This window comes from Neolamprologus brichardi, chromosome 12 (genome assembly GCF_056152115.1).
Source record: "Neolamprologus brichardi isolate AB-2024 chromosome 12, ASM5615211v1, whole genome shotgun sequence".
NCBI lineage: Eukaryota > Metazoa > Chordata > Actinopteri > Cichliformes > Cichlidae > Neolamprologus > Neolamprologus brichardi.
The window spans coordinates 19,251,056-19,264,498 of NC_142115.1; the positions used below are offsets into that span (position 1 = coordinate 19,251,056).

At 39.0% G+C, this 13,443-nt stretch overlaps 1 protein-coding gene across 1 annotated transcript; it reads right to left on the bottom strand.

The window, feature by feature from the left end:
• Positions 1 to 1,537: 1,537 nt before the first annotated feature.
• erap2 (endoplasmic reticulum aminopeptidase 2) lies at positions 1,538 to 13,113 on the bottom strand. The gene is made up of 21 exons (XM_035905200.2): positions 13,060 to 13,113; positions 12,088 to 12,455; positions 11,812 to 11,998; positions 11,569 to 11,738; positions 11,333 to 11,471; positions 11,107 to 11,241; positions 10,893 to 11,013; positions 10,658 to 10,812; positions 10,438 to 10,551; positions 10,221 to 10,352; positions 9,949 to 10,080; positions 4,634 to 4,702; positions 4,340 to 4,515; positions 4,103 to 4,182; positions 3,813 to 3,996; positions 3,519 to 3,675; positions 3,243 to 3,427; positions 2,927 to 3,088; positions 2,609 to 2,749; positions 2,300 to 2,381; positions 1,538 to 1,829 (listed from the first exon to the last, which is right to left on the bottom strand). The coding sequence occupies exons 2-21, from the start codon at positions 12,255 to 12,257 to the stop codon at positions 1,683 to 1,685; spliced, it is 2,838 nt and encodes a 945-aa protein (XP_035761093.1). The 5' UTR covers positions 12,258 to 12,455; positions 13,060 to 13,113; the 3' UTR covers positions 1,538 to 1,682.
• Positions 13,114 to 13,443: the final 330 nt, after the last annotated feature.

Below are 13,443 nucleotides of genomic sequence, written 5' to 3' on the forward strand. Positions count from 1 at the left end.
CTGTGGTCCCAACTGCCTTCAGATCATTAACAAGCTCCACGTTTTGGACTATGTGTGTGTTTTTGTTGTTTTAGTATAATAACAACAAATAAAGATTTATGATAGGACAGAACTTAAATAGGAAGTTACGATGATGATTATTAGTTACTAAACAGTGGCGATGTGGTGGGAATAATAAGCTTATACTCCTTTATTCTCTCCCCTTGTTTTTGTCGTCAATCTATTTAAATTGTTTTACTTTAATTTACAGCCTAAACCCTAATAATAGGCATTAAGTATTTATACCAAGACCCAAACATAATATAGACGTACACAAGCTACACTCAAGACATAAAGGATATGTTTTAGTTTATGCAACAAAAACGCAGATACAGGAGGTACAACAAACTCTTTTATTGTCCATGTAGTGAACCGTGTTGGAATCTGGCCATTTGTATAGATGTGGTCAGGGTGAAACTATTACTTACACTGTGGTGGCACTGTTGTGCATTCTTTTTCTCATGTGTGAAAATGTGGGGAAAACAATCTTCATTTAATTGCTTTTTCATGACATGGCTGTAATGTTTTCTTTCCACATGAGGGCATAATAAAAAATCTTGAAAATTTACAAAGTTTATTTCTTTTTATGTTGTCGATATATATAAAAAATTACAGCTTAAAGCAAACAAGTCATTGCATTTGATTTAAATACTGAGGAGCATAGCTGTGCATTAACTGTTGTGTTTAATAATTTGATTTTTGTAAGTACTCATTTAACTGTTCGTGTTTAACTTCAAACCCGTTTGTTTTGATGTTTGTGAATGTGTAACAAGGCTTCTGTTTCATTATATGACTCCTTTAGTTTACTGGCTTCTGCTCATTGTTCTTGTTCAGGCCTTAGTAACACATAAAGAATATGGTAAAGCCAGGAACTGTGCAGTGCATTGGGGGGCAGGAAGAACTCCATTCCTTAAAACATAATTTAACTACTGTTTGCTTTTAATAAGAGTCCGATCTTAGCTATATTTTTCCAGTTTATTTATTTATTTACTAAATCTGACAAACTTGTTTAACTCGTTTCCTCTTTTGGTTTACTGTCATGTGACCTATCTTTCTCAAATTCTGCAGACTTGCCCCTTCTGACGCTGACATTGCTTTTTTCGTTGTTTGTTTTTTTACCAGCTTCTCAAATTTTACTTGCGTGTGGCTGATGTCAAAGTCTGTTTGTGTGAGAACAACTGTAGTGAAAAACTGAAAAAATATATAGTCCCAACTCAATGTGAATTCTGATTATATTTGTGGCTCCCTAATGACTTCATCACTGGTTGCAGTGAGTAGTCAGACTTTTATCTGTTGTAGCTGTTGCCACCCCTGGCCACCCATGGGCTCCACCCCTGATGGTGAAGAATCCATTTATGCTGTGTTTCTTGCCTCTTTGGAATGAATCTCTTTGTTTCACACACACTAAAAATAACACAAAACTTATTCTTATACAAACCATTACCACTTAGCTGCCAGTAATTTTTAGTTCTTGTTTTAATGAACAAATTCCCTGAAATTCACATGTTTTGTATTTACAAGTCTGTCAACCCTTCAGTGATTTCAAGCATATACATTTCTGAATAAAAAACAAATTAAAAAAAACACTGTGAGATAGTCCCTCTGTGGTATGTTAAAGCCACCACCTTTGTCCCTGCTGTCTTTTACTGCATCTGCTCATTCAGCCATTTTCTGAGCGTCTCCAGGTTCCGCTGAACCCAGCGGACATTTTTCAGTACATTGTCCAGGGCAATCTGAGTAGCTCTCAGCTGAGAAGCCTGTTCTTTGATGGACTCAAAGAATGACTGCACCTGGGGGCAAAAACACAACTATTTAAGTGAAAACAGACAAAAAGTTCAAAGAAATCTACTCGTTCAGTTATAACTGCAACAAGGCTAGCACATATTAGTTATTTGACCTCTCAGAATAGCAATACACAGTACCAGCGTCTGGGTAGTTGTGACTGGAACTATACTTTCTTTTTAACATTTAACATTTAGCTTCTAACTTTCTTTCTTTCTTTCCTTTGGGCATTGGAGTACAAATTCAAATACAAAATATAGGATTCTCTATTATAAAATACTGTTTGACATGTTTTAAATGCTTGGCCACAATACTTAGATTTTCTTTAAGTGCTTTGACGTACCACGAGGCATGTTTAGAAATAAATATTAAACATATAATCAACTTTTGAAAAACACTGCGAAGGTGAGCTAAATATTATGTCAGTATATTGCTGAGTATCTAAACTTCTTTGTGGAATATAAACCACGTTATTTACCTCAGTGAGTTCTTCTGGAGAGGAAAACTGACTTGTGGTGCCAATGATGATGTTTCTAATGCAAAATGAGCCCAGCTGGAACCTGCAGACCAGAAAGACAACAGACAAGAAGGTCAAGACAAATATATCTGAATATCCAGACTGTGGTGCTTGTATGATATGGTACTTTTAAACACTACAACGCAAATCTAAATTACAAGGCCAGTTTGAGGGGAAAAAAAGATTTCACTGAATATGCTATAGTTAAAAATAGCATTAAAAACTGCATTTATATGGCACGCTTTTTAGGACAGTCTCTGTTATACTGACTTCTGAACCAGTGTGTCCCAGTTCTTTTTCACAAAGTCCCATGCAAGGTAATGTCCTTTCGGATTTCTGGCTACCATTAGTATGAGAGTGGACAGATCCTGGGATCGAATCACCTTTCCCTCCAAACCCAGCTCCAGCAGGCTGTAACAAAAACACAAACATGAACACAAAGACTACTAACTATAATTTTCAATTTACCATACACTTCAATAAGTAGGCTCAGACTTTGAGGTTACTAATCCATACATGCCTCCATGTTTACCACAAGGTGGCAGCATTTCTGCTATATTTTCCAACAACAGCATGAAGACAACATACCCTTCAAGTTTGCTGGTGTCTTTGCTGCTGGTCAAAGCATACAGGATCTTGTGCTTTTGTGCCTCAGAGAGGGAAATCTTGTATGTGTGTAAGAGCGAGGGCCAGCCGTGGTCATCCTGAGCTCCAACTGAATACACAGTCTCTGCCACATCAGTGGGCAGGCTGAAGTAAACACAAACACAGACGTGCATATTAGGGATATGGTGACATATCAGATTATATGAGCTCTCTTAGCACAGGAAAGAGCAGTTGTTTATGTGAATCATATATGTGGTTGCTGACTGTGAATGAGTGTTGAAGTGTAGTTTAGATATACTTGAGGGTTCCGTTGGACTGGAGCCAGTCGCTGAAGTGCTGACGTGCCCGCTTCACACAGGGAGGGTCATCCAAGTGACAAGCCAGTGACAGGACCTCAGTCCTAAGACGTCGCTCTGATACAGTGCCGCTGTCACTCCACGTCTGCTGGTCGATGACGGCACGGAAAAATCGCAAGATGTATGCCTGTAGAAACACAGGACAACAGAAACAACAACTCACATTAAACTAAGGCCATAATGACATAAAAACATCAAACTGTGTCCTGCATTCTTACCCCCAGGTTATGTGTTAAAACTGACTCATCTCTTTTCTCAACCAGATGGTAAAAAGCTTCTAGATATCCCAGTCCTTGGAGGAGAGGCACTGTGTGCGTTTCCAGTAGCAGATAACCGATTAAGTCTAAGGCTTTATTGAGCGGCAGATGACCAGCGCTTTAGAAGAAATAAATATAAAGAGAAGATTATTGTTTTCTATTTTGCTTTTAGTAATCAAAGCTGTTTTCTTATACAGAAACCTCTTGCTAGCTCACGTAAACCACAAACAGTTACACACACAAACATATACTTACGTGACCAACTGAAAGGCGTTGTGTATCAAATGAGTTCTGTCTTTGTAGCTCAGAGCAGTGTGGTTTTCCCTCAGCAGTTTAGTCATCACATCCCAGCCACCATCCTCATAATGAACCATGTAATAGCCCGTCATATCGGAGTTTACCTTAACCCAGCTGGCTTCCTCTCCTATATGTATACTATCTGAATAAAACATATACAGTAAAAGATGGAGCAAAGATCAAGATAATGGCAAAGAAAAGTGAAAACTTTTTATTCAGCTTTATTCAATTTTATATTCCCCTCTTACCTGTAGGTGATGTCATCAGGTGTCTGTGGATGATGCTGGAACTGTCTGTCTTATATGTCAGAGGAATATGCCAAAGGAAACTATACAAAAAAGAAATTTATACTCACAAAAGATACAAATCCTTCATCCATGACCATAAAGACATGGTAGTAATACATAGAGGAGTTACATGTAGAGTAAGTAACATAACAATGTGTTAAATAGTAGAAAATTTTAGAAAAGCATGTGCATATTTACCCCTTCTGCAAAGTGGACCACTGAGGGTCAGAGGGCAGCACTGTCCTCAGGAATCTGTCCTGTCTAAGCAGCAGACGAGCCCCCTTCCTCGTCACAGTTACCAGAGGGATACCTTTCTGCAGAGTCCACGTGTTCATCATGGCTGTTAGGTTCAAATGTTCCCCAGCAAACAGGTACTGTAGGAGACAGTCCACTGAAATTAACATGCAACCACAGTCTTATAAACTTAGTGACATTTATATGAGGTAAGCAGTGAAGACGACCCAGTGAGTTTATTTTTAAATGTTTGCTCACTGCATTTTTGGAGGCCTGGCTACTGCTGTAACAGTGTTTCCCTGAGATGAAGTCCTCCTCTGAGCAGGTCTGAAAAACAGAATGAAAGTGATGATTTTATGCTGCCTTTTCTTATAAAGGTCACATTAAATTTATGTTATAATCAGTGGTGAGCATTTTAAAGTAACAAACTACTGTAATCACATTACCTTAATCAGCAATGCAGTAATGTAACACATTACTGTACTAAATTCAGCAGTTGCATTACAGTTATAATTATTTTGTTGCTTGCGCTACACAGATTCTTCACTTTTCTGCATGCTGGGCAAATAGAAAGGAAAAGACAAACAGATGTGCATTTTTTCTTCCTGAATTTTTCTACAGTCAGCTGATTTAAATTTGTGTGCAGGATGAGGAAAATTTTGGAGTGGTCTACGGCTTTTGAGCGAGGAGAAATTGACATTACTTTTATTTTTATTCAAAGAAAGGACAAGAGTGCAATGGTGAAATACCAACTGCGTCCAAGACAGAAAGAACTGCTTTATAGTGCTAACAGACCTTCGGCTCTTTGGAACCCAGAGCGATGTTAAGGCCGAATGCATGCTGACCCCAGTCCAGCAGCCAGAGCCGAAAGTCCACAGGTAACAAAACCAGTAATGAACAGAAAGGCTTGTAACATTGTAACCTCTGTTGCTACTTGTAAATGTCACTACAGTAAATTCATCTTGGCATTCGCTTTAAGAACTCTTTCGGCTGGTTTTCAGCTTTGCTTTGTGTTGTCGTTGTTTTGTGTTCATTCAGGAAAACTAAAAGAAAGCTCTTGTGTGTATACTCATTAGGATCGGGATTTGTCTTGGTGTGTGGGACTGTAGCCTAAGAATTATATCGCTAACCAGTAATTATGTGACAATGCATTTCAGGTCATTTTACAGAGAAACATGAAAATAATGTAATGTAATGAGTAGTGTAACAATTTATTTTCTTCTGTGAGTAATTAGATAAAGTAACAAAGTAACAAGCGATGTTTATTAAATTACTTTTTTGAGTAACAATCCCAACACGGGTTATAATACACTACACATTTTCTGGATTTACTTCCTATTATTTTTCTGCCATGCCAGACTGTTTTGCCCTATTTAGTTGTGTTTAATGGGGCGACCGTGGCTCAGGGGGTTGGGAAGCGCATCTGTAACCGGAAGGTCGCCGGTTTGATCCCCGGGCTCTCTGTCGTTGTGTCCTTGGGCAAGACACTTTACCCTACCGCCCACTGGTGATGGCCAGAGGGGCCGATGGCGCGATATGGCAGCCTTGCTTCTGTCAGTCTGCCCCAGGGCAGCTGTGGCTACAACTGTAGCTGCCTCCACCAGTGTGTGAATGTGAGAGTGAATGAATAGTGGCATTGTAAAGCGCTTTGGGTGCCTTGAAAAGCGCTATATAAATCCAATCCATTATTAATATCATCACCTGTCAGATTGTTTGTCCTTAATTTTTCCACCTCTTGTTTCTGGTCTTTCTTGAGCTGCTTTTTGATTCCTACCTTGTTTTTTTCTAACCAATTAGACTTTCTGTATCTCAGCTTTTTTTTGTTTATTTTTCTTTCCTTGTAAATTTGGGACCTCTCTCTAGCATATCCTGACATGTATTTCATTTAATTTTTGGATGTGATTGTTATAATGGGATTTTAAATTTGCTTGACATTGATAATCCATTACAGTGTACACTGTGATTGCTTTTTTTTTTTGTCTCTTGTTATTTTTGCCTGGAAAGGCAATGAATTCTTTTTTTTCAGTCAGTCTGCACTCATTACAGCTTTACCAGGCACAGACAAAACACTGACTGCAGTAACAACAGATTTAATGTTCACTCTGTTTATTACTTTAGCTACTCTAAGCAACTTTAAAGTCTGAGCTAATCGATTTTTGCACCATGAAATGGAAAACCTTAGCTGTTTGGAACAAAAACAAATAACAACAAATCTATAACACTGCTGTTACCAGAAGTTTAAAATGCTTATTTGTAAAACCTACATTTTTATGGGCTACATTAAAAAAAAAACTAAAGACTATCATCTGATGGAGTCCCAGCTGTTACAGAAACCATTATAAGGGTAGTGTATTATTACTCAACAAACATCTGAGACAGAGTCACGTACTCTGGGTCCCAGTATTGTCTCCTCTCCTCTACTTCATCCTGCCTCTTCTCAGCGATTATGGTTAAGACTACAAATCTTTTTATACTGAAACCTTTAAGCTTGTCTCTGCAACTAGAAAAAAAAAAATCCTTTTATATATTGAAATTCTGGATTCTCATCCCAAAATTTCAAGTCAATAACCCAAAGTTTAAAGTTATTTTCTCAATTCAATTTGGAGTTACTTTCTTAAAAGTTAGTGTTTGTATGTCAAGTGTTGTGTTAACATAACATAACTGTGGATCTGTCACGATCTGCTCTTTCTGGTGTATTTCCCTCACAAATGAAAATAGCAAAAGTTATTCCAATCCATAAAAACGGAGAGAGAAGTCAGTTTACCAATTATAGGCCAATATCACTGCTCCCACAGTTCTCAAAAATTTTAGAAAAGTTATTTGTTAATAGACTTGATAAATATATTGAGAAGCATAATCTCCTAAGTCAGTGGTTCCCAAACCTTTTTTGCTGGGCCCCCCTTGTTTTACAAGAAAAATGTTCGCGCCCCCCCTCGCGCGCGCACGTGCGCGCGCACGCGCACGCACGAACACATCCTCCAACCACACACACCCATATTTTGCTCCATTGCGGTTTATTTCACACCTCAAACATTTAGTAAACAATTAAGCAAATACAAGTAATCTGCAATAAATTACAGGTAGTAAGAAAATAAACTACTAAGTCTTTTACGCTACGTCCACACCTACACGGGTATTTTTGAAAATGCAGCTGTTTCATCCACACGTAAACGGCGTTTCGAATCACTCTGCAAAATGGGTTCAAAAACATAAATAACTGTTGGATGCTGTTTGTCCGTGATTTGAACCGGGGGAACAAATTGTGGCAGGATCAGCCTGATGTTATTTGTATCCCGCTGTAACTTTACTGTATAAAGAGCTAACATCTCCAAAATGTCAGGAGTAGTTAGTCATTACAACAAGTGTTTGTGAACTACAAATCAAGAATGTGGGATCCTGTTTGTCTGTGATTTATACAGCCCAGCGCTGCTCCCAACAAAGGGAAAACCAATTCTGCAGGAGAGACCAACCTCTGCACTTGTGCAGGTGAAACCAAAGGGCAGATATGCTTCACCATATTTTCTAGTCTTTGGCTTAGAATGAAGTTGGTTTGGAAACATATTCAGCTATGCTTCATCTCCTGCTTTGCGTTTGTGTGGGCGCCCGTGCTAGCAGTGTCCAAGCGTTGTTGTTGTTTTTTTTTTTTTCCCTTTTCATGCCGCGCCCCCCCTGCAATGGCTCTGCGCCCCCCCTAGGGGGCGGGCCCCACACTTTGGGAACGTCTGTCCTAAGTGATAACCAATATGGCTTTAGAGTGAAAAGGTCCACTTCGATGGCAGTGATGGAACTTGTAGAAGGGATATCTAATGCTATAGATAATAAGGAATATACTGTTGGTGTTTTTATAGACTTAAAAAAGGCGTTTGATACGATTGATCATTCTATATTAATGAATAAACTAGAGAGATATGGCATAAGAGGGTTAGCATACAAGTGGATGAAAAGTTACCTGGATGACAGATATCAATATGTCGAATTCAATAATGTAAAATCTAAGCAGTTGAAGGTAACTTGTGGTGTTCCTCAGGGCTCTGTGCTGGGCCCTAAATTATTTATATTATACATAAATGACATATGTAGCATTTCCAAACTGTTAAAATGTGTATTGTTTGCTGATGATACCACTCTGTATTGCTCAGGTAAAAACCTAGAACAGCTTCTGACTACAGCGGAAAAGGAGTTAAATATATTAAAAAACTGGTTTGATGTAAATAAGTTATCATTAAATATAAAGAAAACAAAATTGATTATTTTTGGCACTAGACAAATGAAAAATGTATCTAAAATCAGGGTTAATGGAATTGAAATTGAAAGAGTGTACGAAAATAAATTTCTTGGAGTGATAATTGATGATAAGCTGAGTTGGAAGTCTCATATAAACCATGTGAAAACAAAAATGTCAAAAACCATTGCTATTCTCTATAAAACAAAGCATGTCCTGAACAAAAAATCATTATACACACTCTATTGTACTCTGTTGCTTCCATATATGACTTACTGTCTGGAGATATGGGGTAATGCATATAAAACGAACACTCTTCCTATTTTCAAGTTGCAAAAAAGAGCTATAAGAATTATAAACCAATCAAACTATATAGAACCAACTAACATTTTGTTTATTAATCTGAATACCCTGAAATTTTATGATTTAGTTGAATATAAAATGGCACAGATAATGTATAAAGCACAAAATAACTTGCTTTGCCCCAGTACTCAGAAGCTGTTCAAAGTCAGAGAGAGTCAATATGACTTAAGGGGAACAGATTTCTTTAAAAAAAACAAGATAAGGACAAATATAAAGCAGAGATGTGTTTCTGTTAGAGGAGTTAACCTGTGGAATAGTTATGACAGTGATTTAAAAAGGTGTAGTTCATTTTCCTTGTTTAAAAATATGTTTAAAAATAGAGTATTAGAAAAATATATATATCAAGAATGAAAAGAGCAAAGAAAAACAAAAACAAAAAACAAAAAAAACCTCTTGATTCTTTTGCTTTGATGTAGTTACTTACTAAGGTGGAAAGTTTTTTGTTTTTTTGTTTTTTTCTTGTTTGTTTGTTTGTTTGTTTTGTTTTTGCTTTGTTTTATTATTTGCTTCGAGCCCTGTGTACAGGAGCTGCATGCTAAAAGATCTTTTGTTAAAAGGGTTGGCGTAATAAGCAAATGCTTCAGCCAATACCTTTTGATTAGCCTTGTCTCATGCTTTCTTGCTTTGTGGTAGATCTTTGTTCTGTCTTCACTGAGATATTTGAATGCTAATCAATAAAAAAATCAATCATCAATCATCATGATAACGTCAAGATGACAAACTATCATAAAAAGGTGAGTACTTCAGAAATAAAAGGACAAGCAGAAGCTTTCGATGAATATCTGTTCTATCTACCTGTAATAAAACTCTTATGTCGCCTTTTTAGTTTCATCATCTACTAAAATAGTTTGGACCACATATGGGGAAAAAAAGCCAAATAATGTAAAATATATCTCTGTCAGGCTGCGTGTTACTTTGACCATCTCTCATAATTTACACAAAAGAAAACGGTGCCTTTTGACACAGTTAGTGTAATATAGGTTCTTACGTTGGCCAGACTGTCCCACAGATCCTGATTGTGTGCATTTTTGTAGCTGTACTTGCGGAGGTATCGCACGATCCCTCTCTGAAACACTTCATCTGTCAGAAAGTGTCGCAGCATGTGCAGGACACAAGCGCCCTGGTAAGAAAGAGAGAAAAGGTTGGGACAAGTCCTGGAGGCTCAAAGGAGTGTTTACATCAAGCAAAAGGAAAAAAAAAGGTTTTGAAAAGATTTTCTGTCATAGAAACATTTTGAAACATGCAAAGACAAAGACATACTTTGTCATAAGAGACTGTGTCAAACATCTCTTTGATCTGAGTGGGGTTCTCTGCTGGGCTAGATATTGGCCGAGAGGAGTTCAATGAATCGTGACCCACAGCTGCAAAGCAGGTGTGCAGCAGATATTCCTCCTGCAAGAGTGAGCACACAATATGAATATTAATCTTCTTTCTCGGGTTTAATATTAATCTGTCAATCAATGATTAAAGCACATACCACTTTGAGGTCCGGGTAAGTGGCTTCCACAGAAATGTACTCCATGTATCTGGCAAATCCTTCATTCAGCCAGATATCGTTCCACCACTCCATGGTCACCAGGTTGCCAAACCACTGCCAGCAAGAATTATAATTTTGACTCTTTCTGTAATAAAGTGATTGCCTGACAGCATTTAAACCTGCATGTCATTACTGTATGCATACACTGTCATAGTCCCACCTGATGGGCGAGCTCATGGCCAATGACCATTGTAACCCAGAGTTTATCAGAAACAGAGGATGTAAGGGGGTCGTAGAGAAGACTGGTCTCTCTGTAGGTGGTCAGACCCCAGTTTTCCATAGCACCAGACTGGAAGTCTGGAATGGCTATCAGATCTGAATGAAGAGCATATGGATAAGGATACTTATAGCTTATATTTCTGGCTTTGTTCTCAAAGCAAAAAAAAATAAATTACCTTGTTTGGGTAAAGGATAGCGGATGTTGAAAAACTCCTCATAGAAGTCTAGCATTTTAACAGCAACCTCCAGGGCGTAGTGGGTTTGTTGCCACTTCTCTGGGGCTGCATAGATGGAAACCTGCAGTGAAAACACAAGAAACAGGCACTTAGACTGAGAAAGTAAGGAGGAAATGAAGGCATTTCATACGAGACATTATCATGTAGACCACACCTGCACCCCAGAGGATGTTGTTCCAGTGACAGACTTAAAGTCACAAATGACAAACGCCACGAGGTAAGTACTCATCTGTACACTTGGAGCAAACTGGTCCTCAAGCAAGTCGCCGCTGACTTCAACTGTTTTGATCTGAAAACCACAAAGACTCAATTGAAGTGCTTTTGTTTTGTTTTGTTTTCATTTGAACATTTGTGACCACTGGCACATATGCAACACTTACTACTGGCATGTTGGACAAAGAAATGTACTCGGGACGTCTCCTAATTCGTACAGAGAAATTGGCTTTGAAGCTTGGCTCATCGAAACAAGGGAATGCCATTCGAGCACTCGTAGGCTCAAAGTGAGTTGAAGCCAAGGTTCTAAGAATAGATATTATCAGATTTTCAGTAAAGACACTTGTAGGTATGTGTAAGATAGCTTACAATCCATGCTGTGGAATAGTACACCTGGTCTCACCTGGTCTCTCCTGTACTGGTTCTGTAGGTGCTCTTATAGAAGCCATAGAAACCTTCTGCAAGTTCTGCTCCAAACTCAATATACAGGAAATACTTCTGCCCACTGCTGAGCACTCTGGGAGAAAAAATGCCTATCTGCTCATGGGAAGGGTTATGAAGAACTGGGAGGACCTGGAACAGAAGGAGATTGATGGGTCTGATGTAGGCCACAATGACAAATGAGCTGATGTGCATTCACAACTACCTGTTCTGATAGATGAGCGAGGTTCTGGTCTAATATGGTGGCTTTGGAGATCTGAAGACCCTTGCTGTGTAATACGACCCAGTTTGTATTGTTCTGCACATCAATCTGAATCTGCACTGAGCCAGTGAAACTTAGACTTGTGAGGTTGGGGTGCAGGAGGAGGTGATAGTGAAGAGGAATGATGTACCTGAGATAAATTAAGACATTGACAAATATCCATCACCTTTCTTGTTATTGATTCATTTATTTTAATACAATAGCGAGTGCAGAACTTACTTTGGTAGGCGAAGACGACTCCAGGGGAAGGACAGGTTATCGATACTCAGAGATGGTTCCCCTGCAGGATGAGCAGGAGGGCTTGAAACCTGTTGTGAACTCTCGGTGGGCTGAGACCCAACCAGAGACGCACTAAAGAGGGACAGCACCAACAGCCTGGCAGAGACCATTGCAGACTAAATGAATTTCTACAACCGATTAGAAAGATGCCAAACTCTGACGTGACAGGTTGACAGATAGCGTTAATATCACTCTATCATATCCTGAACACAGGGAAAAAATAAGAGGGCGCTGAAGTGACTGTCAGACGATGATATTGAGGAAGCAAAAGCAAGAACAGCAAGCTCTTGGGACTTCTTTCCTTAAACCTGAAAGACACAAATGAAAGATCATGAACACATGAGTCTCTTGGAAGAACCCTTTATTCTTCTTCTTATCTGTAGAGGTCTAAGTCCTCCTTCCAAATATGGCAAATGGTTTCAAAGTTGCATGCTGTAAAATTTGGACAAACTTTAATTTTTCAACACAGCAGGACTTCACTTGGAACCCCTGGTCTGATGTTAATTTCTCTTCATCGCACAGCGAAGCAGCAATTAGAGAAAGGGCTTACAGTAATGGTGTTATACTGAAGCACGCTGCTGGATGTTAGGCTACAACATGTCTTGTCCTGAAGGAGAATCCAACATGTGACAAAAAAGCCACATGACTTTCCATGTGGACAAAACAAAATAAGGACACAGCTATAACTGTAAGGTGACAACAGCTGCAGGAGCTGCAGTTCAAATCGGGTTACCGAGACATTAGTTGTGCTGTACCATAGTGAAAAGATAAGGCTGCTTGCTGCAACCTCTGAGCTCACCAGAAATGCACCAGACGGTGGAAGAGTGTTTAAATGTTGGAGTGTGCTAAAAAAAGCCCCGTCTAAAGTCTGCTTCAGATGTAAAGTTTTAAAGAAATGTCAAAATGCGTTACCTCAGTCATTTTAGCTTCATCATGCTTCCTTTAAGGCCCTGCTGTAACTTTCACTTTCCCTTTTAAGTTTCCACCCACTAGTGATGACACAAAACTCTTTGTGTGCGTGCGTATGTGTGCGTATGTGTGCGTGTGTGCGTATCATATGTGTGTGTGTGTGTGTGTGTGTGTGTGTGTGTGTGTGTGTGTGTGTGTGTGTGTGTGTGTGCGTGTGTGTGTGCGTGTGTGTGTGCAGGTGTAACCTACAAGAGTGTTGTCTAATGTTCTGGGTTTGGTGATATTATCAGTTTCTCACCTCAGATCTAACAGCTGCGAGCAGGTGTGTCTCTCCAGTTACTGCAGCTACTCTCTGCTGCTGTCCGAAATGTCCCGTTCTCTGTCCTG